The sequence below is a fragment of the Mustela nigripes genome, chromosome 17 (genome assembly GCF_022355385.1).
Source record: "Mustela nigripes isolate SB6536 chromosome 17, MUSNIG.SB6536, whole genome shotgun sequence".
Classification (NCBI taxonomy): Eukaryota; Metazoa; Chordata; class Mammalia; order Carnivora; family Mustelidae; genus Mustela; species Mustela nigripes.
The window spans coordinates 29,483,761-29,510,492 of record NC_081573.1 but is presented as its reverse complement, the minus strand read 5'-3'; the positions used below and the strand labels follow the sequence as shown (position 1 = coordinate 29,510,492).

General features: G+C 46.7%; 1 protein-coding gene across 2 annotated transcripts in view; it reads left to right on the top strand.

The window, feature by feature from the left end:
- The first annotated feature begins 4,534 nt into the window (after nt 1-4,534).
- The window catches only part of TOX3 (TOX high mobility group box family member 3), a 108,650-nt gene continuing 86,452 nt past the window's right edge, over nt 4,535-26,732 (top strand). For both annotated transcript variants that reach the window (XM_059383985.1, XM_059383983.1), the window contains exon 1: nt 4,535-4,852. In XM_059383985.1, the coding sequence (XP_059239968.1) occupies nt 4,766-4,852 (87 nt within the window). In that variant the 5' untranslated portion in view covers nt 4,535-4,765. The remainder of the gene's footprint in view (nt 4,853-26,732) is intronic.

Genomic DNA, 26,732 nt, shown 5'->3' with positions numbered 1-26,732 from the left:
TGGTAGATCTCGACTTGATTTTATCTGCATGTGATTTAGACGACGAATGCAAAGTCGTGATTCTCTGACATGAAACTCTAAATTTCATGGAGATGAGTTATACAGATACTAAGGATCCATGCTGGATAGAAATGCTCTGCTTTATGACAGGAAGCCAAATTCAGACATAAAACCAAATATAAAATGTTTTACCAATATAATACATTAGCTGTTACTATGGGAATAGGAGGAGAAGAAACTGAAGTAGCTCTGGCCTTGTTAATTTCCATTTGGAGCTGCTGTTAATTTGGCTACATTACATACTGCAAACAAGGATCATAATATTTGGATAAGACTTTTCATGACCCAAACTCAGGAAAATTAAACTGTATGTAATGTTTAATAGTATCCTCATCTCATCTGGGCAACCAATTCACAGAGAGGTTAAATCACTGTTCACAGATTCCCTAAAAGCTGGGATCTCAGGAAGATCTTTGGGTATAATATTTGGCGGGTTGAATGCAATCCTCCTGGGAACGTTCTTGCTTAATTTGGACACAGAGTAGAGAAACAGAGTTTTCGAGTTCTTTCAAGAGGTAAGATAGTTTTCCCATCATGAATTCTCTCCTTTCATAAAAACTATTTATTTTCACTGAATCTCTTAAAGATAAGCTTGTGTATTTCCACCCCCCCCAACCCCTCCACCCCTGGTTGGCTTTTTTTTTTTTTTAAAGAGATTCTTGGATCATAGTACTGTTCAATTGGAAACATCAAGCTAATGAGACTGACCATTTTGACTCATGTCATCCAAAAACTTTACCGGAATTTTCTTATGCCCAGGAGTTCTATTTTCTGTATAGCTGAATCTTGTACTGCCCTTCCAAATCGGTAACTGTTAGCACCGCTCAGCATAAATCCAAAGCATGTTTAAGATATGTTCTTGGAGAAGTTTCTTCAAACTCAAGGCTAACCTAGTACAAAGGAAACCTTTGTCTGTGGCATTTCAGAAACGAATGCTGACAGCCCGAAAAAGGTGACACCCTTAAGATGACAAATAGCAAGGCAGTTACAACTGCATTCATGTTTGAAAGGCATCATTCTCAAGTTTTCCATGGATGGGCTTCAAAATCCACTCGAACCCTTAAAATTGGGTGGTATTCTGAACGCAGCGGGCAGCAGTGTCAGATCAACTCTAAATGAAACAACGTCTGATTCTAGTTGTGTTGTATACAAGAGATCTAAAACAGCAGCGTGCCTACGACCACCCCCACCCCTCCGCGCACCTTCAGGAAGGTTGTTCTTATCCACATCAGCGGTCTTGGGTCGCTCTTCCCCAATCTTCCCTTGACCAGGTTCCCTGGGAATGCTTGTCTACAGTTAAAACCTCTGTTTACCTTCCCCGGCCCTGCCTTTCTCCACCTCTCCCTTCTTGCCTTTCTTACTTCTCATGGTCCTCACTTAAATGGATATTCATTCATTGCAAACCCCTCTGAGTACCAAGCATAGTCCAAGGTTCTTGGGATACGGCTGCCATCCGGCATGTTCCGTGCCCCCTCCTCCCCCACCCCGAGCTTTCTTTTACGAATATCATGGAAGTACAGAGCCTGGCATCCCTCCTACTACTTGTGAATGTGTTTCTCAGATTGCTTCTCTCAATAGCACTGGTGGCTTGTGTCAGGCCAGGATCTCCCGGTGAGTGGATGGGACGGGGTATGCATCCATGTGTGCATGGGGATATATGTGTGTCCAGGAGTGTGACGGATCCAAACCATAGTGTCCCCAGAGGATTTCCATGCATGTCATCTGGGGACCCTCTTTCTCATTCACAAGTGCCTAAAACAGCACGGGGTAGGCAAGCGAGGAGCTGCTGAGGGCATGGAGACTGTAGGCAAGACTGTGAGGTCAGCAGCCTTCCCGAAGGACCTGTTTCTGTTCCAGGGATTTTTTCCGTTCCAATTGCCAGAACACAAGTATCTCAGACCCTTCCCTTTCTTTTTCTCCGCCCTTCCGCCCCCCCCCCCCCTTTTAATCAAGATCTACACTCGAAAATCACCTACCTTACCTCCTAAATCATCATCATAATAAAATAGTGACTGATGAATATTGTTCCCTTCCCCAAGTCATTTGCATCATAAGGGGAATGGGGCGGGTTTTAAGAGGAAGGCTTTTTCAAAACAAGGGCCAAGAGGTGGTATTGGATGTGACCCCGCATTCCTAACTCTCCAGAGCCTCCTGGGAGAAGGTTCTCGCTTCAGTTTCCAGCGTCTACAGCTCAGGGCTGTGGCAACACGTCAGCCCACATGCAATTCCCAGGCTCGCAGCTAGTGGGGTTTCCACTGTGAGTATTTGTATTCCGGATCCCCGAGGTCTGATTACAACTACAGGTTTAGTCTCTCCGTAACTCTGATTATACTTTCCCTCATCCCGTGGAATCAAGCTCAGATTACACCAGAGTGAGCACAAGGTGGGCAAGAGAAGTGTGAAATGAAAAACTTCTTCTTCCCAGCCTTCGGGGTTCTGGTTAACAACTATCTGCAAGAAAAAAAAAAAATTCTTTTTGGTACCTCAGATCAGCAGGCTGCTTCTCTCCTGCGGCCAGATGCTGCCCTATACGCCATTGTTAAATACTAATAGTGAAACTTAAAAGATGTTCTCGTTCGAGGCAACAGGTGGCCACTGCACCCTCCCGCTCTGATTGGTGGAAAGGCCACAGGCGCCCAGTGGCCCAGAGAAAGGGCCTCCACGTCTGCAGTTTCAAGAACCTGCTCAATGGGGTGTTGTCCTGATAATATCTCAGCTCGCTGCCAATTTGTGCAACCCGCTGAGCCATTAGGGAGCGCGGCTGGGTTGTCAACGTTAAATGGAGACTCGGGAGAGAGGACCTAAGCTTTTTTTGGGGTGGGGGGGGACAGCAGTCAACCCAGGGACAATGTAAGCAGTTGTTCCTTCCCTGAATACACACTGCTCTCTCGGGCGGTGTCCAAACACACCTTTAGGCTAAGAGAAGAGCAAATACACAAACTTTCACCTAATTGACAGTTTATTTTTCCTGCTTGGTTCCAGAAAGATAATACTGGGGGAAGGTACACACACAGGTGTCACCAAGCTGGAGAGCCTACTTTGGAGAATAGAAGAACAGAAGAAAAGCAACCCATCTGAAGCTCGTCTGAAAAAGTTCAGGCCCCGGGGCCAGCCAAGTGTGTTCAGGCGACGGAAGTGTTGGAGAGTGTCCGCTAAAATATTTGAAATTTCTCCCTTTCTCCCTTCCGGTTAAAGCAGCTTCTAGATAACCAAACCGGGGAAGGGGGTGGGGTGGCAAAAATCCCACCGCCTTTCCTTAACGTTCTCATCTAAGCAATAAAGTCACTTCCCTTCGCCAAGGCTGAGGGTCAAACTCTCAAATTAACCCAAAGCAATAAAGCAAGGGGGGGGGGGGGGCGTGGAGGGAAGAGGGGAAGGAGGGGGGAGAGACAGAGACAGAGACCCGGACAGAGAGAGAGAGAGATGTAGCTTAAAGAAAGAGAGATAAAGAGGAGGTGGGTGAGTGCTGTTTGAGGAAGTTAATCACCCAGAACCTTTTAGGAAAATGGGGACATTTTCTCTCTGAGAGCAGTGAATGATCCGCCTAGATCCAGTTACTCGAATCGAATACAAACAAGAGCAAAGGAAATACGGAGAGAACCGACACAAGGCTTAACTCGGGAAGCTTCAAGTCTGCCTACCTGTGAAAGGTCAGGCCCCAACACCCCTTCTGGAAAATACCACAGGTGTACATGGGGTCCCGGGAGGCCCTCATGCCGGTTAGCTGCTCGGTTAGGTGCCTCCGAGTAGGGGCCATTCCTGCGTGAAGGCGGAGTAGGGTAGTCGGACCGGGGGACCGGCACCACGAGGGACGAAGGGGACGAGGGGAGGAAATGCCGGAACGAGGGGTGGCAAGAGAGCGGACGGCGTGTGGACGCCGGTGGCCGGGGCTGGGGGCCGAGCGAAGCGGGGCTCGGAGGGGGGGGGGGGGGGGGCCACACCGGACACCGGGCACCGGGCTGGCGGCCGGCCCGCCGAAGCGGCCGAGGAGCGGAAGGGAGCGAGGAGCGCTCCGAGGCATCGGGGACAAAGAGGACCGGAGAGGGAAGGGGGGGCGAGGTGGGGAGAAGAGGGGCCCCGGGGAGGGGGGAGGCCGCGGCGCGCGCGATGGGCACAGCCGGGGCTGCGCGAGGCGCGGGGTGAGCCGCGAGGGGCCGCGAGGGGCAGGGGCCGCAGCGGGGCGGGGTCGGCGCGCCCGGGGGCGGTCCGGGCCGAGGAGCGCACCGGCGGGGCGGGCGGGGGGGGGGGAAGGAGGGGAGGGGCCGGGCCCCTTGTCTCCGCGGCTCCTCTCCTCAGTCCGCCCGGGGAGGAGGAGGAGGAGCGGGGCCAGCCGCCGCCGCCGCCGCCGTCCCAGCCTCGCCCCGCGCACCTGAACTCGCCGCGCCGCCCGGGCCCCCGCGCCGCGCCCCGCGCCCCGGGCGCCCGGCCCGCGCGCAGCGCTGCCTCGGTGCCCCGGCGGGGCGCGTCCCCCGGGCCGCCTCCCGCTCTCCCGCGGCTCGCGTGGCCGCGCCTTTGTGTGCGGCGGCCGCGGCTCCCGGGCTCTTCGGGCTCCGGTCGCAGCGCTCTTGCGGCCCCGAGCCCCGCGCGCCGCCCCCGGACAACCCCGGCCGGGCGCCCCCGACGGTGGATCTAGCGGCTTCGAGGAAGCGGGCACCGGCCCCGGCGAGCCCTAGCCCCGGCCCCCGGCCCCGGGCCCGGCTCCGGCATGGATGTGAGGTTCTACCCCGCGGCGGCCGGGGACCCTGCCGGCCTGGACTTCGCGCAGTGTCTGGGCTACTACGGCTACAGCAAGGTGACCGGGCCGGGGCCGGGGGGCGGCAGGGCGGGGGCCACCTCCCTATCCCGGGCGCGCCCCGCGCTCCAGCTCCCCGCCCGCTGCACTTTTCTCTCCCCTCTCCACGCCTTTCCTTTTTGCGCCTTCGTCTCTGTCCAACTCTCTCACTCTACTCTTTCTGCCCCCTTCCCACACCCCCCTTTTTGTCCCCATGCCGGCGCTACATTCTCTCTCCCCCCTCTACTCCCCCCTCCAACCCCGCCGACTCTCCTTTGCTGCCCCAAAGAAGCGAAGAGCAGCCCGAGGACTGAAAGAGGGGACACGCTTGTGATTCTTTGTTGTTGTTATTAGTAAACATGGGCGCAGCGCCCCTGAGTTGGGGGGGCACCTCACGAGTCCCCGATCTCGTGGTCCGACGACCTCGCCACACCCCCACCTCACCAACCCCTCTTACCTTCCCCGCGCACTGGAGAGCTGGACCCCGGGCCGCTCGGGGGGAGGAAAGGAACAAACTTTTGAGCGTGCCCTGGATTGGGCGGGGGCGGTGGGGGCGCGAAGTGTTGGGACCCCCGCAGGTGGCTTTTGCTGCCCTCTCGCTGGGGCGCCTTGGACCCCGGAACGGAGGTGCCAGCCCCTCCCTCGTTAGCTCCAAGCTGCTTTACATCTTTCATTTTTGGGGGGGAAGGGGTAAGTTTTGCATTTCGGGGAGATCAGGCTTGGAGACCTCCCCACCACGCCCTGGGTCAACCCACCTCTTCTCCCCCCACTCCCCCGCGGCAACTTCGAGGACCGAGTTTTTTCAGGTGGGCGAAGGTGGGTCTCGGAAGGGCAGCTGGCGCAGCTCGGACCGGCGAGGCGGGGCTGGAGTCGCAACCCTTGGGCCAGGGCGGCGTGGACTCCCCTTCTGGGTCCTTCCTGCAGCCCCCAGGTCCAAGCTTTGGAGGAAACATTCACCCCGAGGGCGACGCTCAGAGAAAGAGCTGTGCTCTGGATGGCCTGTGCCTTTTGAATGTGGTTTTTCTTTCTCCTTCCCCCTGCTCCTCCCTCCCCCCGCCTTTTCTTTCAAATCGTAGTTTGTTTATGATTGCTTGGATAACAGAGGAGGAAATAAGGAGCCGCTGAAAGAAAGGTGCTATACAAAACTAATGAATAAATAACAGGAAGAGGAGGGATTGTATCTAGAGTGAGGAACAGTTTGCTGTGCCCCGTGGCTGATGGAGGCTCGTGTTCCTTTCTATTTGTTTATACTCCGTTCCCAACTCCAGTGCTGAAGTTTGTGAAAGACCTTTAGGGTCTCTTTGCCTAACCCCTCTGTCCCCCGTCGCCCAGCCCCTCGCTTGGCATCGCGGGCCTCCCGACCAGTAAAGAACCAAGGGACATTATTCAGTGTGTTTTAACCCTTTGGTGTGCTGGCGGTGGAGGGCCGGTGGTGGTGGTGGGGGGGGGAGCGTTCATGCTCTCAAAATTCCAAGAGTGGTATGTGAAGCTTAGAAAGGGAAGCAAGAAAAGGCCTCTGTCAGTAGCCAGGGTTAAGGGTTTTAGTTTCTGTCCTCTGATTTTGGATTTACTCAGGTTATTAAATGCTTTAAAAAGTCCCCCTTGTATGCTCAGTTAGTGACTTAGGCAGCCTAATTAAGTATGTCGTGTTTCTGAGAACACACCTAATTGTTCCAGTGGGGTATTATTTATCTGCTTACAACTTAGCCTGTGTATGCAAGCCTGGGAGAACTGGGCATGCTCTTAATTTTGGAAGCCATTACCTTGCTTAATGTAACTACTTCTTTCTCTGATTTAAGATCAGCAACACTCGAATGACACCAAAATAGAAACCTTTTGTGCTAATCCAGTCTCTGTAGTGCGTGGCAAATCTCTCTGTTCACTGCGATCCCAAGGGTACTTCAAGGGACCAGAGGAAATTGTGGGTGTTTTGTGTGTGTGTCTCTTTTTTTTTTTATTTTTTTGAGCAAAGCTATTTTGAGCCCATTTAAACTCAGAACATTTACTTCAGGAGGGTATAGAAAGCTCGAAACCCACCCGTTATTTATGGAGATGCTTGTTCAACTTCGGGAGTGAGAATGCAAGTTGGTTTGCTGTCATATTTTCTTTACACAGCTTTTTGCCTGGAACAACCTGGTTTCTTAGTAATTCACCGATCTGGTGGTCCCAAGTGCGGTGTGTATCTGATTTATGAAAGTTAGACACAGTGCTTAATATTGGTGGAAATCAAATTGTACTTCTTTTAAGGGATGTCCGCATTTAATTCCTTGCAGATAAAAATCCAATAATCTTGCATTTGAGCCCCAATACTTTATCTTCGTACTCTTAATTTGAGCAGAGAAAAAACCCAATTTTATTCACAGTGATTTTTCTTTATAGGGAGAATGTAGTAGAAGAGGAAGTATTAACTTCGTGGGTATAAAACAGCAAGTGATAATTAAGGGTTTATAGCATTTTGTTTCACAGCTAACTTGTGTGTCTGAGGTGGTACTATTCAGTACAGATTTATACTGAAAGTGTAAAAACAAAACTAGCATACGAAGACATGCATTTATTTTAATTTGGAAATACCTGTAATTATTAATCTCTTAAGACTTAACTCTCGGTGAGGTATATTATCACTCCGGAGGCAAAATGATGGGTTTCAAACAAAGTATGTTTCTGCCCTTTCTTGTTTTTAACTACCATCTGGGAAACTTTTTAGAAGAAATACAGAACCCTCTGCTCCAGGCTTAACAAGTGGAAAGTCAGCACTTATCTTTAAATTTATTTACCAACCGTGAATAATAGGGTTTCATTCATTTCTCTCTTTAACAAATGACCAGAGTCTTCCGTATAAATTATATGTTGTGTGTATTATCTTTACATTCTGTGAGTATATGGATCCTTTTAAAATGTCAGCGCTCGGAAAGTGTACTGTCTATGGATAATGGATGAAAGAGTTTTGAGGGTTCAAAAGTCATTGCAAGTAGGAGAATAACTTCAAATAAAATATAGCCAGGATCATTAAAATCAGTTAATAATTCATGAACCAGCCGCTGATGTATAAACTTACAGTCATCTCTGCTTTCTAAGGGCTAATTTCCATTTTAATTTCAAGTGGAACATCTACTGTTTGAACATTCCTTTTTCTGATGTGGCTAACAAATTAAACTAACACCTATATTTTTTAAAAAGGCTGTGGGGGGGCGGGGCTAGGCTTATGTTGCCCAAGTGCAGTAGGGATCCACTGTCTATATATCTGGAATTTTTCTTTCCCCAGGGAAGGGGAAAGGACCCAGTCCTTTCACCAGTAAGATAATATGCATCAGATCAATTAGCATGTAGTTGTCAGAAGTCTGCCACCCCCAAATAAACTATTGTATTGAAGGTGGGTGTGAGCCCAGTGAAATGACACAGTAGGTTAATAATGAACTTGGACCAGACTCTAGTTACTAGCTTTTTCTGTGTATTCTTAGGTTTTGTTTTGTTTTGTTTGATTGTTTTTAACCCCCTGCCCCCTTCCAAAATCTGGCTCTTGACTTCTTACCCTGTGCAGAATGGCCTTTGGTTCGTTTTAATTTATCAGTCCCAAATCTTGCTTTCTAATTACTATATGTGTGATTGATCACTCTGCTTAATTAAGGTGTTCTGATGTGAGTGCTTTTGCCCCACCTCCTTGGGCTGTCCTCTACCTTGGCCAGCTTGGAGAGTAAGACGACCTGAAGGGTCGTTTGTCATTTGTCTATCTTATTGGAGACCGTGGTTCAAATTGAGGCCACACTGAGAGGGGGATTTGAATGAAACTTTTTTTAAGTTGAGACCTTGCACTGGTGTGAGAACCAGAGATTTTGTTTCTAGGGCCTGGTGTATGGGGGTGTTGAATTTTGAGAGAAGATTGAGTGATTTCCATGTGAGGTCTTCAAATAAGATAGCTATTGAAGCCATGTTGTGAAAGAGTTAGAAGGTTTTTCTAAGGATGGTAGACAAGGGGTCATAAACCCAAAATGCCTCTAGGGATAGCCAGTTAACCTACATGAAGATAGGGTTTGTGGTCAGATGGAGAACATGCCCCATGTAAAAGGGTAGCCTTGCTCAGCATCCCTAGATTGTTGCCATGCCAACGTTTGGGCCCAGTATCTGCATTTTGCAGTTATTTTTCCAAGAGAATGATAATCTGAGTTTTTATGTGAAATAGCCTGAATGCTAAATGTTGGTAGCAAATTAACCCATTATTGAAATCCTTATGTAAGACCCTTAAAACATGCTTGTGTACTGCTCCTTTGCAGGGTTTTGTCTTTGATAAACTCAGATACAGCCGAGGTTTGAAAATCATTTTTTAGTAAGTCGTTTATGGTTTATGTTCAGCTGTATGGACAGCTCTACTGGCATCTACCTGCGTGGACAGTTCGGTGGAATGGGTGCAGGTAGTAGGATCTGACCACTTTCAACATAGTTCTAATTGGATAATATAAATTCTGTCATTCATTAATTGTTGGTCTTGAGTCTGTGGAATAGTTCTAGATCAGGGGTTGGCAAACTGTGGCCCATGGGTCACATCTGGCCCACCACCTGTTCCTTCTTGGTTTGTGAGTTAAGAATGGTCTTTCTGTTTTTAAATGGCAGAAAATCAAAAGAAAGATGACTTCATCAGTGTGAAAATTACATGACATTCACATTTGTGTCCATAAATAAAGTTTTATTAGAACACGGCCCCCTCATTTGTTTATGTATTGTCTGTGGCTGCTCGCATGCTGCTGTGTCAGAGTCGGGTCACTGTGAGAGAGACGGTATGGCTTGCGAAGCCTGAAATATTAAGTATTTGTCCCTTTACAGAAACAGTTTGCTGACCTCTGTTCTAGATCACCAGAGCGCTTGATAGCACCAGGGTCTTCCTTTGTTCCAAGACTTGGCAGTAGAAAGAAAATCTAGTTAATGAGGTGGTGTAACTGGGTAGATGAACTATGTCAGAGACAGTGTTCCAGAATGTTTCTAAAATGGTGGGGGTTTAACCCTGGCTATATTCGAGCTATGGTGAGTGGGGTGAAGCTCGTGAAAGATACTCAGCCTCACAGCCTTACCCCGGTGCAGTTTAGTTAGAGCCTCTGGGACTGGGAACCAGGCAGCCGTGTTTCTGAAGCTCCGTAGGTGATTCCAACGTGCAGCCATGGTTGAAAACTTTGTTTCAGGCTGGGAATCCTCCTTTAGAGTAAGCAACCTTAAGGAGCAGTAGAACTGAGTCAAGAAGTTGGGGATTGCTATAAAGTAGACAAGACTTAGGACGGAGTGATTATTGGTTCCATGTTGAAACTCGGGGCCTTTTCCAGACCTCAGCAGGTCCTAAGCCCTGTTAGTCTGGCTCCCCTCCACATCATATCAGACGTTAAAATGCTGTGTCCACGTCCTGCATTTACGGTGCCATCTGAGCTGATGCTGCTTGATTGACTTATATTCACATGTTGTAGGCATCTGTTAGTTTAAACTCTGTCACATGTGTGTGGTAGGGGTGTGGCCAATTAATTTTTTCCTTACATCATAAGCATTTTTGTAAGCCCTTGAGAGGCCTGTGCTTCTAGATGTCATCTTCACTGACTGATGGATAAAATAGTCCTGTTGACACTAACTAAAGGTCCATGAACTTACCATTTTGCCACCCCAAACAGGGGGGCGTTGATGAAGACCCTGTGCCCAGGAAAGGCTGATACACAGTAAGCCACAGAGAAATAATCATAGTCGTTTTAGATCAAGTAGATGGATGTAGATGGCCACAACATTCAAAGTACGTGTACATATTTTAAGAACTTGATGTTTTGGGTCACAGACAGTCAGGGGGATGCTGAGTCTAACTGAGGACTTGTTTTATCTAATTTGGACCAGTAATTTAAAAAGTTCAGTTAGTTGTCTATGTCTAAAAATCTTGCATGTAAATCTGTCTGTCTTTAGGTCTTTCTTTCATTCCTTCCTTTCTGTTTTCTTGACTTGTCTCCTTCCCTCCCTTTCTTCTTGACATAATCATAAATTTGGCAGTCCTGTATCTGTTCCCTTGCATGGCCATGTTTTCCTCTCCACTCTGACTTTCTCATACTTAGGCCTTGGTGTCCCTCACCAGCACCTGGAGGCTTTGAGTTTGAAAATTTTAAGAAGAGATGAAGTTAAATAAGCAAAAAATGTGATGCTCAAACCTAGTGAAGTGGGGTTACCACCACTGGAGAAATACAGACCCCAGTATTCCTTAGGGTATGTAGGGTAATAGGTGAATGAGGAAAAAGTAATTTGTGAGCATATTATAGGAGAGTGTTTCTCAAACTTCAGCATGCCCAAGAATCACCCCAAGAGTTTTTTAGAGCACAGACTGTTGGACCTCACCCCTAGAGGTTCTGAATCCTGGAGTCTAAGCTGGGGCTCCCACTTGATGCTGATGTTGTGCTTTGAGTACAACACATAGCACAGAGGACCTTCCAGTAGTAAGGCAAAGAGTTTGTTCCTTGTAAGAGTTTGTGAGAATGCTTTGGGCTGTAGGTAACAGAACATCCAACAGACAGTGGTGTAAAGCGTAAGGACATTTGTTTACTTACAGAGAAATTGTTAGGGTGTCAGTCTCAGGCTATTTTGGATGAAAGCAACCATGTCTTCAAGGACCCTTTTTTCTTCTTATTCTGCCATTCTTGAAGTTTCAGCCATCTCCTCATGGTCACAGATTGGCTGCTGTAGCTCCAGACATCACATCCTCACATGATAGCATGCAAAACAGGAAGCAAGATAGCAGTGGGGGTGGAAGTGATAGCAAAAGTTCTTCTATATATCTCTTAATAAGAAGGACTAGCTTTCCTGGAAACAGTTCCATTGGATTTTTAAATTTATTGATCAGAAATGGATCAGCTGACCTCAGATGGGCATAGGCCAGCCATTGACAAAGAAGGAGCTTGCTGTGATCAACTTAGACCAATCCCCTGTCATCCCCTGGGGGCCAGGCACATCGTCACATGAACATCAATGATCTTAATGCTCTATGAGCGAGGAGGAAGGCCTTTGGAAAGACAACCAGCTCTACCACTGAGCACATTTGAAGACTTTGGCGTGGACCAGCATCGTGGATGGAGTTGTACATTGTGAGAATGGATCTGACCTTTTGACTAGATTAGTGTAGAGCCTGATAAGAGGTAGGGGGAACAAGAGAGGATGCCACCACCCAATGGAGATAAAGGTGTGAGAAGAGTCCAACTAAGGTGATGTGACTATGGTTGGGAGGGAGAGGAGGGCACTGAACAGAGCATCTCTGTAACTTAGAAGGGAGACAGAGGCCGTACCGGTGACTCAGGGTGTTTGAACTAGGGCTCTCAACAAATGGTAGGGTCTGGAGCCAAAGCAGAGATGTCACAGAAGAAGCTGGTTTTGAAGGAAAGGGAAAGCTGATCTTGGCTATTTTGGTGCTATGTTCCCACAGAGACATCATGTAGACACGTGCATGAATGCACTGGAGAGCCCTCAGGGCTGAGGCGGACCCAAGTGGGAGTCCTGTAGGCAGTAGAGTGATGGAAATGCAAGTGACTGCCTCCCCCCAAAGTTTGCACACTCACCTCCCCAGTTGGCGAGGCAGTGTTTCAGGAAGTGATGTGTGGGACTCAGAAAACTTGGAAGTCCTGCTGTACCATTGCAACAATGGTATAAAAAAGGAGTACGTGTGTGTGTGTGTGTGTGTGTGTGTGTGTGTGTGTGTGTGTTTGATGGTGCAGCCTTTTTATCTCAATAGTTGTTTGGGAAGAAACAATTTTAAATTGTTGTTATTAAGGGGGAATGATGTAAAATTCATAATAATGTAATTGAAAACCTTCTCAGCCATTTAGGAGTTAAAACGTTTTGTGTCTTTTCTTCATGTAAGTGGTGCAATTTCTAGTTGGATTTTATGACATGAGTGAAGTCATGAGTACCTTGGAGAATCTGTTTTGAGTGTGCTTAATGAGGAAGGATGGGGTTTTCGCTAAGGAGGCTTATAAATAAAAGGTATTTGGAAAGTGGATTGAGCTCTTTAAAAACAAAAACAAAAACAAAAACGAAACTCCTCAAACCCTGTTTAAAATAAAGTAGAGGCTTTTGTTCAAGGTCTGCATGAGCCTCTGATAGGTTTTGTCTTCTCCCTTTGTAGTAGATTATTTTGTTTTCTTTGTTTCCCGGGTTTGGGGTTTGTATCCTTAATCCCTTCCTCGGGGAGGCCATGTTCTCTTAAATATGTTCTGTGCTTCTGCGCAGAACATCTGACCTTGGGCAATTTTTTTTTTTTTTTAATCTATTTGACAGAGATCACAAGTAGAGAGAGAGGCAGGCGGAGAGAGGGGGAAGCAGGCTCCCCACTGAACGGAGAGCCCGATGCGGGACTTGATCCCAGGACCCTGAGATCATGACCTGAGCCGAAGGCAGCAGCCCAACCCACTGAGCCACCCAGGCGCCTATATGCCTGTGTGTCTTTAATGAGAACCTCAACCCTTATTATTTGGCTTTTATATAAATTCCGATAGAAGTGTTTAATGGAGAGGTAGTTAAAACTGTTGGATTTGTGAAAATTCTTTTGACTGCAAATGGGAAAAAGTCCTTAAACTTTTAATTAAATAGGAAAAGGGTAGTGAGCTTTCTCTCAGGCATGACTGAACCCAGAGTTTCCAGGGATGTTATCAACACTTCCTTCTTGGCTTCCCTGTCAGGCCCCACTCAGGTGGGGGGAGGCTTCCAGCAGTAACTCCAAGGCACGTCCGCACATCCCCATAGGTGTGTGCATGTGAGCATTCATGAAGTGTGTGTGTGTGTGTTAGAGAAACAGAGAAAGAGAGTATATGTGAGTCTAAGGGAGATACTGTAGTAGGTAAAAGAACTTCAGGAATGGATGGGACAAGAGAAGTGGTTTTTTGGGGGGGGTGTGGTCCGGTGCAGGAGCTCACAGAGGCTGAGGGTTTGGAAAGGACAAGTTGGAAAAGGGGTGTTAGAGAAGAGAAGGCTGGAGAGGGAATTCCAGGCAGGCCTTCTGTGTAAGCATGACACCCTAGCAAAGTTCCCATTGGGCCTGTGTAGGATGGTCCCGTGGGACTGTGTTGGGAGATGAGTTTGCATCTCAGTAGACGTTTCCTTTGGTGGTTGATGTGGGTCTGGGGATGCCGGCACGTCTGGTGACAGAGCTGAGGTTTCACCAGAGATTGGTAAAGGATGTGTGCCTGTATGTGTGTGTGGGTGCATCTGTTCGGCGTGTATGTGTATTTCCATATGTGCCAGTTTTGTGGGGTGCGTGTACGTAGAGGATGACCATTTGAATTGGAGGGGAGGAAATGAGAGGCTGTTTCAGCTGCACCCGAGAATGTTTGAAGGGGAGAATACAGACACACAAAGAGAGTGACGTACTGATGGACCGATGACCAGTTGGTGTAGGAATGAAGGCTGTAGATAAAGGGCTATCCGCCTTGAACGTTGGCTACCCCTTCCTCTGAGATAATTGGGCAGAAAGGGAAGATGGTTGAAGATTCAGATGTGTGTTTTAGTGGACAAGAAGTGGGGGGAGCGAGAGAGACAGAGTCAGAGTGAGAAGGGGGGAGAGAAGCAGCGGGGAGGAAGAGGAGAACGTGAGGAGGAACGGGTGGGGGAGTTGACTGACAAACCCAGGATCCATCCCCTGCCTGTTTCCACCTCCGCTCTGGCCCTTGGTCCCTCCACCTTGGCCGGGTGTGTCTTACCCTGCCAGTATGGCCCCGCCTCTTAAAAACATCTGAATATCTTGGGGCACCTGGGTGGCTCAGTGGGTTAAAGCCTCTGCCTTCGGCTCAGGTCATGATCCCAGGGTCCTGGGAGGGAGCCCCACATCCGACTCTGCTCAGCAGGAAGCCTGCTTCCTTTCCTCTCTCTCTGCCTGCCTCTCTGCCTACTTGTGATCTCTGTCTGTCAAATAAATAAATAAAATCTTTAAAAAATAAAAAGATAAAAACATCTGAATATCTAAAATCCCTCCCCACCACCCCCCACCAACCTCCAGTCACTGTCTTCATTCGTAGTGTGTATCTCTGTTTGAACTTTTTTGTTCGTTCATTCATTCATTCATTCATTTATATATTCCCTGTTTACCCCTACCACTAGCATGCAAAGCTCTGTGAAGGTGGGGATCTTTGCTGACCACTCTATGCCCAGCCTCTAGAACAGTGCTTAGCATGGGAAGGAAGGCATGATGAGGAGTGAACTGGAGATGCGTCAGAGTACTGTTGAGTAGACCTCATGGAAGTTTAATCTTTCTTTCTTTTTTTAAAAAATTTTTATTTTTTGAATTTTTTTCCAGTGTTCCAGAATTCATTGTTTAGGCACCACACCCAGTGCTCCATGCAATACGTGCCCTCCTTAATACCCACCACCAGGCTCACCCCCCGACCCCCCTCCCCTCCAAAACCCTCAGTTATAAACACATGCTGGACCTACTCTGTGCCAGATACTTGGAGACAGTGGGAGGCGATGGTGAGGGGTCACCTGCCCTGTTCTTGAGGAACTGGCCTGGGGTTGAAAGAATGGTCCCTCTTGGATGGTTTTAAGATTAAATTTTATTTTAAATTTCCCCCTTCGTTGTTTCGTGTGCTGCTGGCAGGGCACAGAGCGAGGGGTGGTGAGGACAAGGGCCTGCGTCTTGCTTAGGCAGGAGCTAGAGAAGAACAAGGGTTGCGAGAAGGGCAGTTTGAAATGACTGTTCTCAATCCCAAGGATCCAGGCTGGCCGAGGAAGGTCAAATGGTCAAGGACAGGAAGACTTTGCTAAAAGGCAAAGAAGAGTGTGTTAGTTAAGGTGGGCCAGCAGAAAAACATAACTTGAGTAGCAATCGCATAAATGAGGTAGACCCTCACCTCTCTTTTCTCTAATGAACTCAAGGGGTAAGCAGTCCAGAGCTGTTGGGGCTTCGTAGACACCTGGGAGCCAAGCCACCTCGGACTTCCATGTGACCCTTTACCCTGCAGCGTAGAGCGCCATCAACATCCTTGTCTAACCAGAAGAAAGATGGTCAAGGGAAAAGGGAGGTTTCCAGGGGCCACCTCGTGATACGTGCTTATTTCTCATTGGTGGGCACTGAGATGCATAGCCGCACTTCTGCCTTTAAGGTATCCAGGAAATGCGGTCCATGCTGTGGCTGGCCTTGTGCCCCGCTACACACTCCACTGCTGTGGAAGAAGGGATGGGTGAACAGACAGGGACAAAATGAATATTTCAGCAGGTGCATGGGAGTGAGTGAATGATGGGGGAGGTCCAAGGAAGACTTCTTGGGTATCTTCATGGTTGAGGATTTTGTGTACCGGGTATAGCACTATATTTTGGTAAACCTTATTCAATATTTTAGTTTCATTTGCTCTTTGGAGGGGTCCCCTTTTGGCGATGCACTGTGACGAGAGAGCTTTTCAGTCCTTTGTTCATCCGGGGGTTTTATTTGGGGCATGCTTAAAATACACAATGATTTATCTTCTTCTTGCAGGAACTGCAAATCCTTATGTCCTGATTTTAATTGATTACCTTTATTTCCGGCCCTCGTTTCTCTTCTTTTTAAAAAATACCTCTTGAATTTTTATACTGCCATTTCAGCAGTCCTGACCATTGGTAATAAAATTTTGAGTACAGGTCAATCTTCAGGCAACATGTTTTTTTTTTTTTTTAAAGATTATTTATTTATTTATTTATTTGACCGACAGAGATCACAAGTAGGCAGCGAGGCAAGTAGAGAGAGAGAGAGAGAGAGAGAGAGAGAGAGAGAGGAGAAAGCAGGCTCCCTGCTGAGCAGAGAGCCTGATGCGGGGCTCGATCCCAGGACCCTGGGATCCTGACCTGAACTGTAGGCAGAGGCTTTAACCCACTGAGCCACCCAGGCACCCCAACATTTTTTAAACTAGACTTTTTAAAAAAAATTTTTTTTCTACTTGATGCTTTTCTTTTTCAGTCTAACCCAGCTTACCTCTGACTCCCCTGTGTCGTCTTCCCTAGAAACCTGGGGTTCTTTATGCTCTCGTATACTCTTTCCTCCTCTGTCCCTCCACGGGCCGATTTTGTTAACTCTTGACCGTTGTGCAGCCTTGATGACAAAGACTTGTCACCATCCTTAGCCCCTACCAACCCCCTCAATCCCTTCTCCTTTTTTTTTTTTTTTAAAGATTTTATTTATTTATTTGACAGAGAGATCACAAGTAGGCAGAGAGGCAGGCAGAGAGAGAGAGAGAGGAGGAAGCAGGCTCCCAGCTGAGCCGAGAGCCCGATGTGGGACTCGATCCCAGGACCCCGAGATCATGACCTGAGCCGAAGGCAGCGGCTTAACCCACTGAGCCACCCAGGCGCCACAATCCCCTCTCCTTTTGCTGTGTATGTTCTATCAGCCTCCAGGAGGTGGCCTTTCTCAACTTGAGGGTGACTGAACTCGGCGCCCATTTTCCTGACTAACAATGAGCACTCGGGCCTTTGCTGGGTCAAACTTCTGTTCATTTCTTGATTCTCTTGGCCATTCTCCACAACGGCTGGTCCAAGATTTCTGCTGGTATAGTCTACCCAGCCCTACTCTCCTTAGATGGGAGCTCTGGTCTTTGACTTTATGGGGAACGTTGATAGTTTGCTTGTCATTTTTCCAGACCCAGGGGAGAGCAGTTCTCCTCTTTGGGATAAATCCTTCCAGTGGTGCTAATCCCTTCCTGAGTGTAGCATACTCTTGGTTTCACAGACAGCTCCTGTCTTTCCTGTTTCGTTCCTTTGTACTTTCCACCAGTGCCTAAGTGTCTTCAGACCTGCACAAGGATTTTCCAGTCTTCAGATTGCTGAGTGTCGCTTCCCTTGCAATGACGTTGGCTCACTCCCCATTCCATCCACATTCTGTTTCGCTTCATGTTTTTGTGGAACTCTGGTTCTTCCCTTAGATAAATGTGAAATGAAGACCACCACAAATGGAAAACCCCATCACTTTCCTTACACAGAAGAAAATCCTGAAAATAAACACAAGGGAAGTAAACACCATTATCCAAAGCTTACTGGAGACCTTGCTTGCCTAAGGCTTTGCCTCTGTTTGTGGAAAAGGGAGATTTGCAAGTGTGAGGAAGGTGTTGAAGACCCCTTAGCACCAAACTGAGACTTTGTCTTTGATTTTATCTTGGAGTGTGGGAGACTGCCAATGGGAAGCTTGAAAGGGAATTCAAAACAGAATGACTTTCTCAAGATGTAATTAAAGGCTCTCTCACTTTGTTGTCTCTGTACCTCCAGAGCGGTGCTGCTTCTACTTAGATGTGCAGGCAAGTCAACTCGACCTCTGGGTAAAATGCAGATCAGCAGGTCTGGGGTGAGCCTGAGAACTGGCGTTGCCCACAGGTTGCCAGGGGGATCCTGCTGCTGCTGGCCGCTGGCCCCTCTTGGAACTGTAGAGTCCAAGAGAAAGGACCATGCACATTCAGAAGTCCTCCTGACTCCACGGGCCCCTGTTCCAACATGTCTCTGAACAGTTCCTCAAATCAGAAATCTTTACTTAGGCTTCCATGTCTTTCTCACCTGGCCCTCCCCAACACGCCGCAGGCCCCCTCTGTTCCATTATCAAAATTATCTTCCCGCTCTTCTGAAGCGAGGGCACTCCCATCTTGCCAGACCTGACTGCTTTCACTCATCCAAGCTGATGGAGTGCCTCCTTAGGCCAGCCACTGCCCTGAGCCCAGGGGTTATGCTTTTCTGATGACTCCTTGACTGCCCTATCCCTGTGTCTCCCCTACCTTCCCATGTCCCTGGTTTTCTCTGCTCTTGTATATGTGGCCGCTTCTGATTGCTGTTGCTCTGTTACCTTGTCTGCTCTCCAGCCCCTTCCCAGGCCTTGGGGGACATCCTTCCAAAACTTGGCTTCTTCCTCTTTTGCCTCTGTATTCTTCTGACGTTGTCTGTGCCTCTTGTTTTCTGTCTTCAGCTGTTCCCACACTGGTACTGTTTGTATCAGTCATCTCTTACTGTGTAACAAACCAAACTTTGAGGCTTCCGACAAACCATCAAACCCGCAAACCCGTCTCCCTCGTGATTCTGCCAGTCCGCCCCGTAGGCTGGGTTCCCCGCTGTGTTGGCGGTCGACTGCAGGCTTGACTTTGCTTCTGGAGGTTGGCCAGCTCCAGCTGGGGCCTCCCTGTCAGTTCTCACTGCACAGAGTCCCGCTCCTCCAGCACGCTGTACCCAAGAGCCCTCCTGGGGGCTGCGTTCTGAGGGGTGCCCTGAAGCACTTGAGCCCAGGTGCAGACACGTCGCACCATTGCTTCTGCCATCTCTGCTGTCCCGAGCCAGTCCCTAGGCCAGCCCAGACTCAAGGGGAAAGGATATAAATTCCTGCCCCTACCCTAACCTGTATGTGTCACCTTCTAGATGGCACGTGGCTCTCTACGGGAGGCCGTCCCTTCATGGCGGGATGGTGGTTCAAGTCCAACATAAACCTCATGGAACCAAAGTTCCTGCTCAGGTTCTTGCCATTTTTCTCAACGCCCCTGTGTTCCCAGGTACACAAAGTGAATTTCGATTACGTGTCCCCTTTCACTCCCTTTGTGCTGTGAGTCTTCACGTGGGCTTTGTTTTTCCTTCTGATGATCTCTTTTGTGTCTGTGTTTCCACGGATCCTAGCTTGGGCCTCTGCCTAGAGTCGCAGGGTCCTCATTGACCCCCTGTACCCTGCATTTCTCCCATCTCCAGCTGAATCCGTGGCCCACTTCTGCTTTAATCCTTGGAAGGATACCAGTGTAAGCTGTCATTCTCGTTCTGAAAACACTTCGGATCACTTGTCCTTGTGCCGAGCAGTCTTTTCTCAGATCCGCCACCTTCATCTATGCCACATCTACCTACCATGGGTATCGCTATTTATTTGAATTTCTTTACATTGACCCATTTTAATTTATTTTTAATGTTTTTTTAAAAAGATTTATTTATTTGAGAGAGAGAGAGAGAACAGGGAGAGGGGCGGAGGGAGAGAATCTCAAGCATACTCCAGACTGAGCGTGGAGATTGTGACCTGAGTTGTGGGCTTAACTGACTGAGCCACCCAGATGCCCCTACATTGACTCATTTTATTTTATTTTATTTTATTTTATTTTATTTTATTTTATTTTATTTTATTTTATTTATTTGACAGACAGAGATCACAGTAGGCAGAGAGGCAGGCAGAGAGAGAAGAAGGGAAGCAGGCTCCCTGCTGAGCAGAGAGCCCCATGTGGAGCTCGGTCTCAGAACCCCAAGACCATGACCCGAGCTAAAGGCAGATGCTTATTAACCCACCGAGCCACCCTGGCCTCCCTGCATTGACTCATTTAAAAATTAATTCCACTATTGCCTAAGGCAACCTTGTATAACTTGCAATATATAAAAATCACCCATACAATAAATGCACAACTATGAACATTTTACAAACTTTATACACCAATTGAATCAGCCCAGTGTGTGTAATAGATATTGAGAGAACTGGCCGACAGGATAAATTGCTGTGTCTTCAGTTTGACATCGAAGACCCTCCATGTCTAGTGCCAGAGTTACCACATTAAGGAAAACCAAACTTCCTTAGAAAAAAGCTGGTGAATTCTCTTAAGTTTTAGAGTTCTGCTCAAGGTCACTGTAGTGGTTATAGATCAGAACCACAAAGTAGGATTGCCTATCTTAATATTTTCAGATATTACATAGATATATTAGTTGTTCTGAAAATATTAATTTGAAACCGCTCTTTTCCCCTGTCCCCCAAATCCCGGTTGTTCATAATAAATAGCTTTCTGGGTGGCATAATAGCCTTGCTGTGTCTTCCTTAATAATTTTTCAAATACCCTCTTCAATTCTGGCTTTGGCTTAACAGGTTTCTAACTGCCAGTGGGCTAAAATCATATAGTACGTATTTCCATTTTTGTGGCTTGTCTCAATCTTAGATTCCTAGGCAACTCTGTAGTTACGATACATACTGCTTTGATCATCTTCTTACGAAGAAGATCTTTTCTTCTTATGAAGAGCTTCTCTTCATAGTTTGGCACTTTGAATGTACTGCCATTCAAGCAGGGGCAGGATGGTGGGTAGCCATTTCCATTCTCCTTCCTCCGCATTTTTCGAGGCTGCATGCTTATTAGAGAGAAACTTGTGGAAGTTCAAGGGAGAAACCAAGTGAAGAAACCCAAATCAAGTTAAGGGAATTCTGATAGACTAATGAGAAAAGTAAGAATAGTGATAACAGAAGACATGAAGAGTGACAATGGTTGAGAGTGATCTAGAAGATTCTTAAATAAGGAAGAGAGACCAAAAAAATCAGTATCTAGTTGTGGAGTGGAAAAAGAGATGGTAGATTTTAAGACATGAGGCGAATTCCACCTAAAGTTGGAGGACAACACCACCTCAGTACCCTCATTGCTTGATTTTAGTCGCTGACTTAAAGTTCCCACTGGGATCTAACGTGTACAGGTTAGAATTCAACTTTCTGGGAAATTTTGTTTGTGATGCTAAGTTTCGCCAGTCCTGCTTAATGACTGACACCACATTTTTGTTCTTTGGTTTCTTATCAGAAATTAAAGTCTTGAAGTCTGCTGCTGAATCTTTATTAAGTGTTCTGTTGTTAGAAATGATATATTTGTGGAGAGTGGCCTGAAGAAGATGCAGTGCTTCTGTTCATCTAGAGAACCTAATCTGATGGGAGGCTTCTGCCAGGCTAGGAGCTGCTCATGATGGCTCATCACTGCGAAAGGCCTTGCGCAGTTGCCCTCCCTGGCTATCTCTCATGTGTGGAATGAACACACTCACTTTGCACTGAGTGGAGTTAATGAATAATAATTTTGTGAATGTCCTTTTTGGGCTCTGTTTAGAATATAGCCTGTTACATATCAAGTGTCCTTTTTTTTTTTTTTTTTTTTTTTTTTTAAAGATTTTACTTATTTATTTGACAGAGAGATCACAAGTAGGCAGAGAGGCAGGCAGAGAGAGGGAGGGGGTTGAGGGAAGCAGGCTCCCTGCTGAGCAGAGAGCCCGGTGCAGGGCTCGAGCCCAGGACCCTGAGATCATGACCTGAGCCGAAGCCAGCGGCTTAACCCACTGAGCCACCCAGGCACCCAAGAGTGTCCATTTTTATAATGATTTACCAGAGAGTCGTCTTAGCTTACTGTATCAGGAAGAGCTGAAAAAAAAAATCACTTAGTTTTATCTTAGGAGTGTTACTAATCTTGTCATTTTCGTTTCCTTCTTGGCAGTAGCTTCCAAGAAGCTTGGAGTCCGACATAAAACCAACATGTAACTGACCACAGTAGTACACGCATTCCGTGTGCTGGCCATCTTGGCTTTATTACCTTCTTAATTTTATTTTTTCTTTGCCTTGACTCTTTTAAGTATTACCTCTCCTTTTAAAGTCAAAAGTACTTTAAAAATTCACCCCTAACTCCTTTTGTGGAGAAAAGCAGGCTGTGAATAAATACTTCAAGTACTTAGAATTGCGATGAATATGTTTGTGTAGTGTCAAGGATACTTTGCTTATCTTTCTACAAGAGAAAGTTCCACTTAAAAAAGCTAAAGTCTACTTGTGCCAGTATTGTAGAACTAAAAAACTGAACACTTCCCCTTTTGGTCTTTTTATAAAGATGAATGTAATTCTCAATTTATAGCTCTCCCTAGAATTTGTTTCTTAAAGGATGTTTCCACCAGAATCATGGCATCTCTTGAAATGGTGAAAATAGGGAAATTGGTTCACTCCCTGAGCCTTTCAATAAGTCTGGGCTCTCTTATTATTCAAAAAATACAAATTCCCGAAAGTTTGCATCATGCCAGAATCAGCATCGATCTGAATTGAGGACGATGTATGGGAAGATTGGACTGGCATTGGGGCGTCCATTGGACCTGTTGTCAAGTGTTGACGGGTCCACACGTGCATCTCATGACCCATGAGTTGGCTTCCCAGTGGTTGAAAAGAGTTTCTGTGCTCACCCAGGGCATTTGTCCTTTGAGAAAGCTGGCTTGACTTGGGGAAAGCTGCTTGGTGCTTTGTGAGCCCTGCTCAAATTGAAAGAAGCAGCTAACTTCTTGTAAAACCAGCCACCCTCTCAGATTGATTTCAAGTGACTCATGGCCATGCAAATACACTTCACCATTGTCTTGGGGTCACTGTTTTGTTTAACCAGCTTCCTGAAAAGTGGACATTTTTATTTTGGTAACTTTGGAAAGCAGTCTCTGATTCATTCCTGCTTAAGTTGCTGTGAGTTTTATTTATCTAAGGTCAGGCCCAAGAAGTACTTTGGATTTTGATGTCCTCGGATATCGAGTAGTTGGCAGGCTGGAAAGGCGTGCGGGCAGAAGCCTGGTTTGAACCCATTTCCACCACTTACTTATTGGCACCAGGAGCTCCAGCACATTCTTGAGCCTGTTAGTGTCTTCCTCTCTTAAAATGGGCATTTTCCTCTGTTGGGTGTTGGGTAAACAGTGGTGAATGAAACCAAGAAAATCCTGCCCCATCACATTTAGATTCTGGGGACTTGGAAACCCACCTGCGGCATGGGGTTATTGTAGGTGAGAAGCTAACTGTGTAGAGAATCCTAATAGTATTTGCTGTTACGTATTGATTGTAACCCCATACAAAGTACCATTTAATGTTAGCTATTGTCATCATGGTTATTATAAGATACTGTTATTGTCCTGAGATCTGGGACATTTCCTAACATAAGGTTAGGTTGCTGAACACGGACCATGGGAGAAGAATCTTGCCACAGAATATTTTGATATTTTAACAGAACTCACTGGGGAGACGTTAACACTTTGAGCATTGCTGGGTAGACCCTCTCTGTTCTATACTTAGGTCAGGTTTCTCAGCTTGAACACTATTGACGTTTTGGGTCACATCATTCTTTGCTGTGGGACTTTCCTGTGATTGTGGTATGTTTAGCAGCACCCCTGGCCTCTACTTACCAGATGCCAGTAAGTGACAACAACCCAAGAGGTCTCCAGACATTGCCAGATCTTCTCCGTGTGTGTGTGCATGCGCACGCACGTGTGCAAATTTGCCCCGGCTTGAGAACCACTGAGCTAAAGGAATATTTTGGAAAAGCTTTCTGGTTTTGTCATTTAGGGAGTGCTAACTGGATGAGTTACTCCTTTGTTACAAAGGGCATCTGTCTAAATATAGGGCAGTTTCTTCTCCCGGGCCTGATGGAGCTAAAAGAAGCCTCTCTCCCTTGCATGTTCCTCAGAAAGGCTACGAAGGCCGGCATCCATTCTGAGCCATGGATGACCAGCAGGGAAGGGAGGCTCCAGGGCCAAGTACAGGAGTCAACACCTGTCTTGACACCTGCCAACGGTTTCCCCTCATTTTGCTTCTCTCAACTTGTTTGGGAATCTCACGGACTTAGTAAAGATGTCTTTAATTTTGGAAGCTGTGTGATCTAGAGGATGGGGAAGAGAAGGCCTGCATTTGTTAAAGGGAGTAAGGGACCATCATCTGGGGAACTGGCACCATCGGGGCCTACCTGTCTCTAGGTGCTTGAACTAAGTCAGTTGCAAAACCATTGGGGAGGAATTTTGAAAACACTGGTGAGCAACTGGTGACTAGCTCTGTGCAGTGATTGTATCGGAATAATGGATAGGACCTGACTGTCAAGAATTTCAGTTTCTCAGGATGCCTGGCTGGCTCAGTCGGTTAAGCATCTGCCTTCAGTGTGGGTCATGATCCCAGGGTCCTGGGATCAAGTCCCGCATGGGGCTCCTTGCTCAGTGGGGAGCTTGCTTCTCCCTCTTCTCCTTCTCCTTGTGCTTCCTTTCCATCTTTTTCTCTCAAATAAATATATAAAATCTTAAAAAAAATTTTTCAATTTCTCATCCGATTTCTTTTAATTTGAGGGCAGACTCAAGTTGACTATTTCAGATTTCTGGTCACTTCCAGTTTATATGCTGCTTATATTTAATTTAATTTAATTAATTCATTTTTTTTTTTTTTTGTTTTGAGTCACATGAATCCTATGCTCAGAAATCTCCTCTTCTTCTTCTTCTTCTTCTTCTTCTTTCTTTTTTTAAAAAAAAGATTTTATTTACTTACTTGACAGAGATCACAAGTAGGCAGAGAGGCAGGCATGGGCGTGGAGGGGGGTGGGAAGCAGGCTCCCCGCTGAGCAGAGAGCCCTATGCGGGGCTCCATCCTAGGACTCTGAGATCATGACCTGAGCCAAAGGCAGAGGCTTAACCACTGAACCACCCAGGTGCCCCTCAGAAGTCTCTTCTTCATTTATTCCTCAAATATCTTGGGAATGGCTGCTGTGTATGGTGTGGCATGCATAGAAATTTCAGAAACAGTCTTGGCCTTTCAGACTTGGCTTCCAGAGAGCAGTGGCCATATCTGTCTTGTTCCCTGCCCCGTCTTCAGTGCCTGGCACTGTGCCTGGTGTGTAGGAACATTTCAACATGTAACTCATGATAAGATTTCATGCCACAATTCAGTGTCCCTTGCTTAAGGATTTTGTAGTTTTTTACTTTACACATTTTTTGAACCATTTTGAGGGAGGATGTCTCAAGGAGGCTGCAGCATTCGGTTTGAAAGGACAGACTCCAAGAACATGCATTGTGCTGGTCCGGCATTATTTCCCAAGCAGTAAATTGCAAAGCCTACCTGGTTGATCTTTCCCAACGCAGTTGTCGCCATGACCCTTCCCTCTCTACCATGCCTGGAATTCCCAAAGGAAAGGGGGGAGTGCTGCAGACAACAATGTCCCCTCTCTGGCTGTGATCAGGGTTTTATTGTCAGGAAATCCCCCTTTTGAGGGACTTCATTGTCCGCATCCTCTAACCAGCTCTCTCCCATCCCCCCCAAGCCCCCGCCAGCCAACGATTTCAAGGCTTTATGGAAATGAAAAGTTGCTCTTCTTCACAAAAAAAGATTGGAGGAGATAAAGTGATTAACACTTATTTTGTTCGGGAATCCATCCGAGCTGCCATCCTTGAACACTCATTTGGCTTGTTGGAAGGGTAATCTCTTTCAGAAACATTGGACAGAATTGACCAATTCATTATGTATGTAAGTCTGCTTAAGAATGTTTAATTCAGTGAGCCCTCATCTCCTGGCTTCTTAATCTCCTGCCTTGGCTATTCTGTTCTCTTTGAGTTTCTGCAACTCATTTCTCCCCTGATTATTGAATCTTTCCCTGAACATTCCAGGCTCGGTAGAATCTCAATGAATAGATTTATGGGGGAAAAAATTCCATACTCTTTTAGATGGTTGTCGATGACTGAATTGTTCTGGGGTAATTAAATTTGGGGAGTGACAAATTTAGGCGGAAAAGTAGGAGAGAATGCTTAAGCCACTGGGAATGTTGGAGAATGTTTTCGAGGCAGTGGGAAATTTTTATAAAAAGTAGCCACTTCGGAGCTCAGGGGCAGTTCTTGTAGAGTCAATTCTGGAAGATCTGAATGAAAACAAATGAACATTTATGTCTTTATGACAGACCAAGATTTTTGCTGTTTAAAGGTAGGAACAAATAATTCAAATAATTTAATCCGGAAGGTATCTTTCAGTGGGCTATATTACACATTTTTAAAGTTTCTCTTCCTTTTCGGTTTTCTTGGCAGGTGTGTATTACAGAGTATTCCTGCCATTATCTCCAAATACAGAAATACTGGAAAATGTTATGGCGTGTGCGTGCACTGGCTTGGGCACCTCCTGTCCCCATGGACTTCCCAGTGGGGTTGCGGGGAGAGGAGCAAAGGCTGGAAAGAGGTCCTTCCTTTGGTTGCTGCCTTTGTAATTCATGCCCTTACTCTCTGTGATACCAAAGAAGCAATGAGATAAATTCATAAGCGTTTGGCAGTAGCCACTGAATTGAAATTAGTGTTTGCCCCTCTAGGTGTAGCTGGTAAAGTCACTGAAGCAGGATGCACACTTGCTAGCAAGTGGTCAGGATGCCTGAAGTCCAATTTGATTTATTATTATTATTCTTAT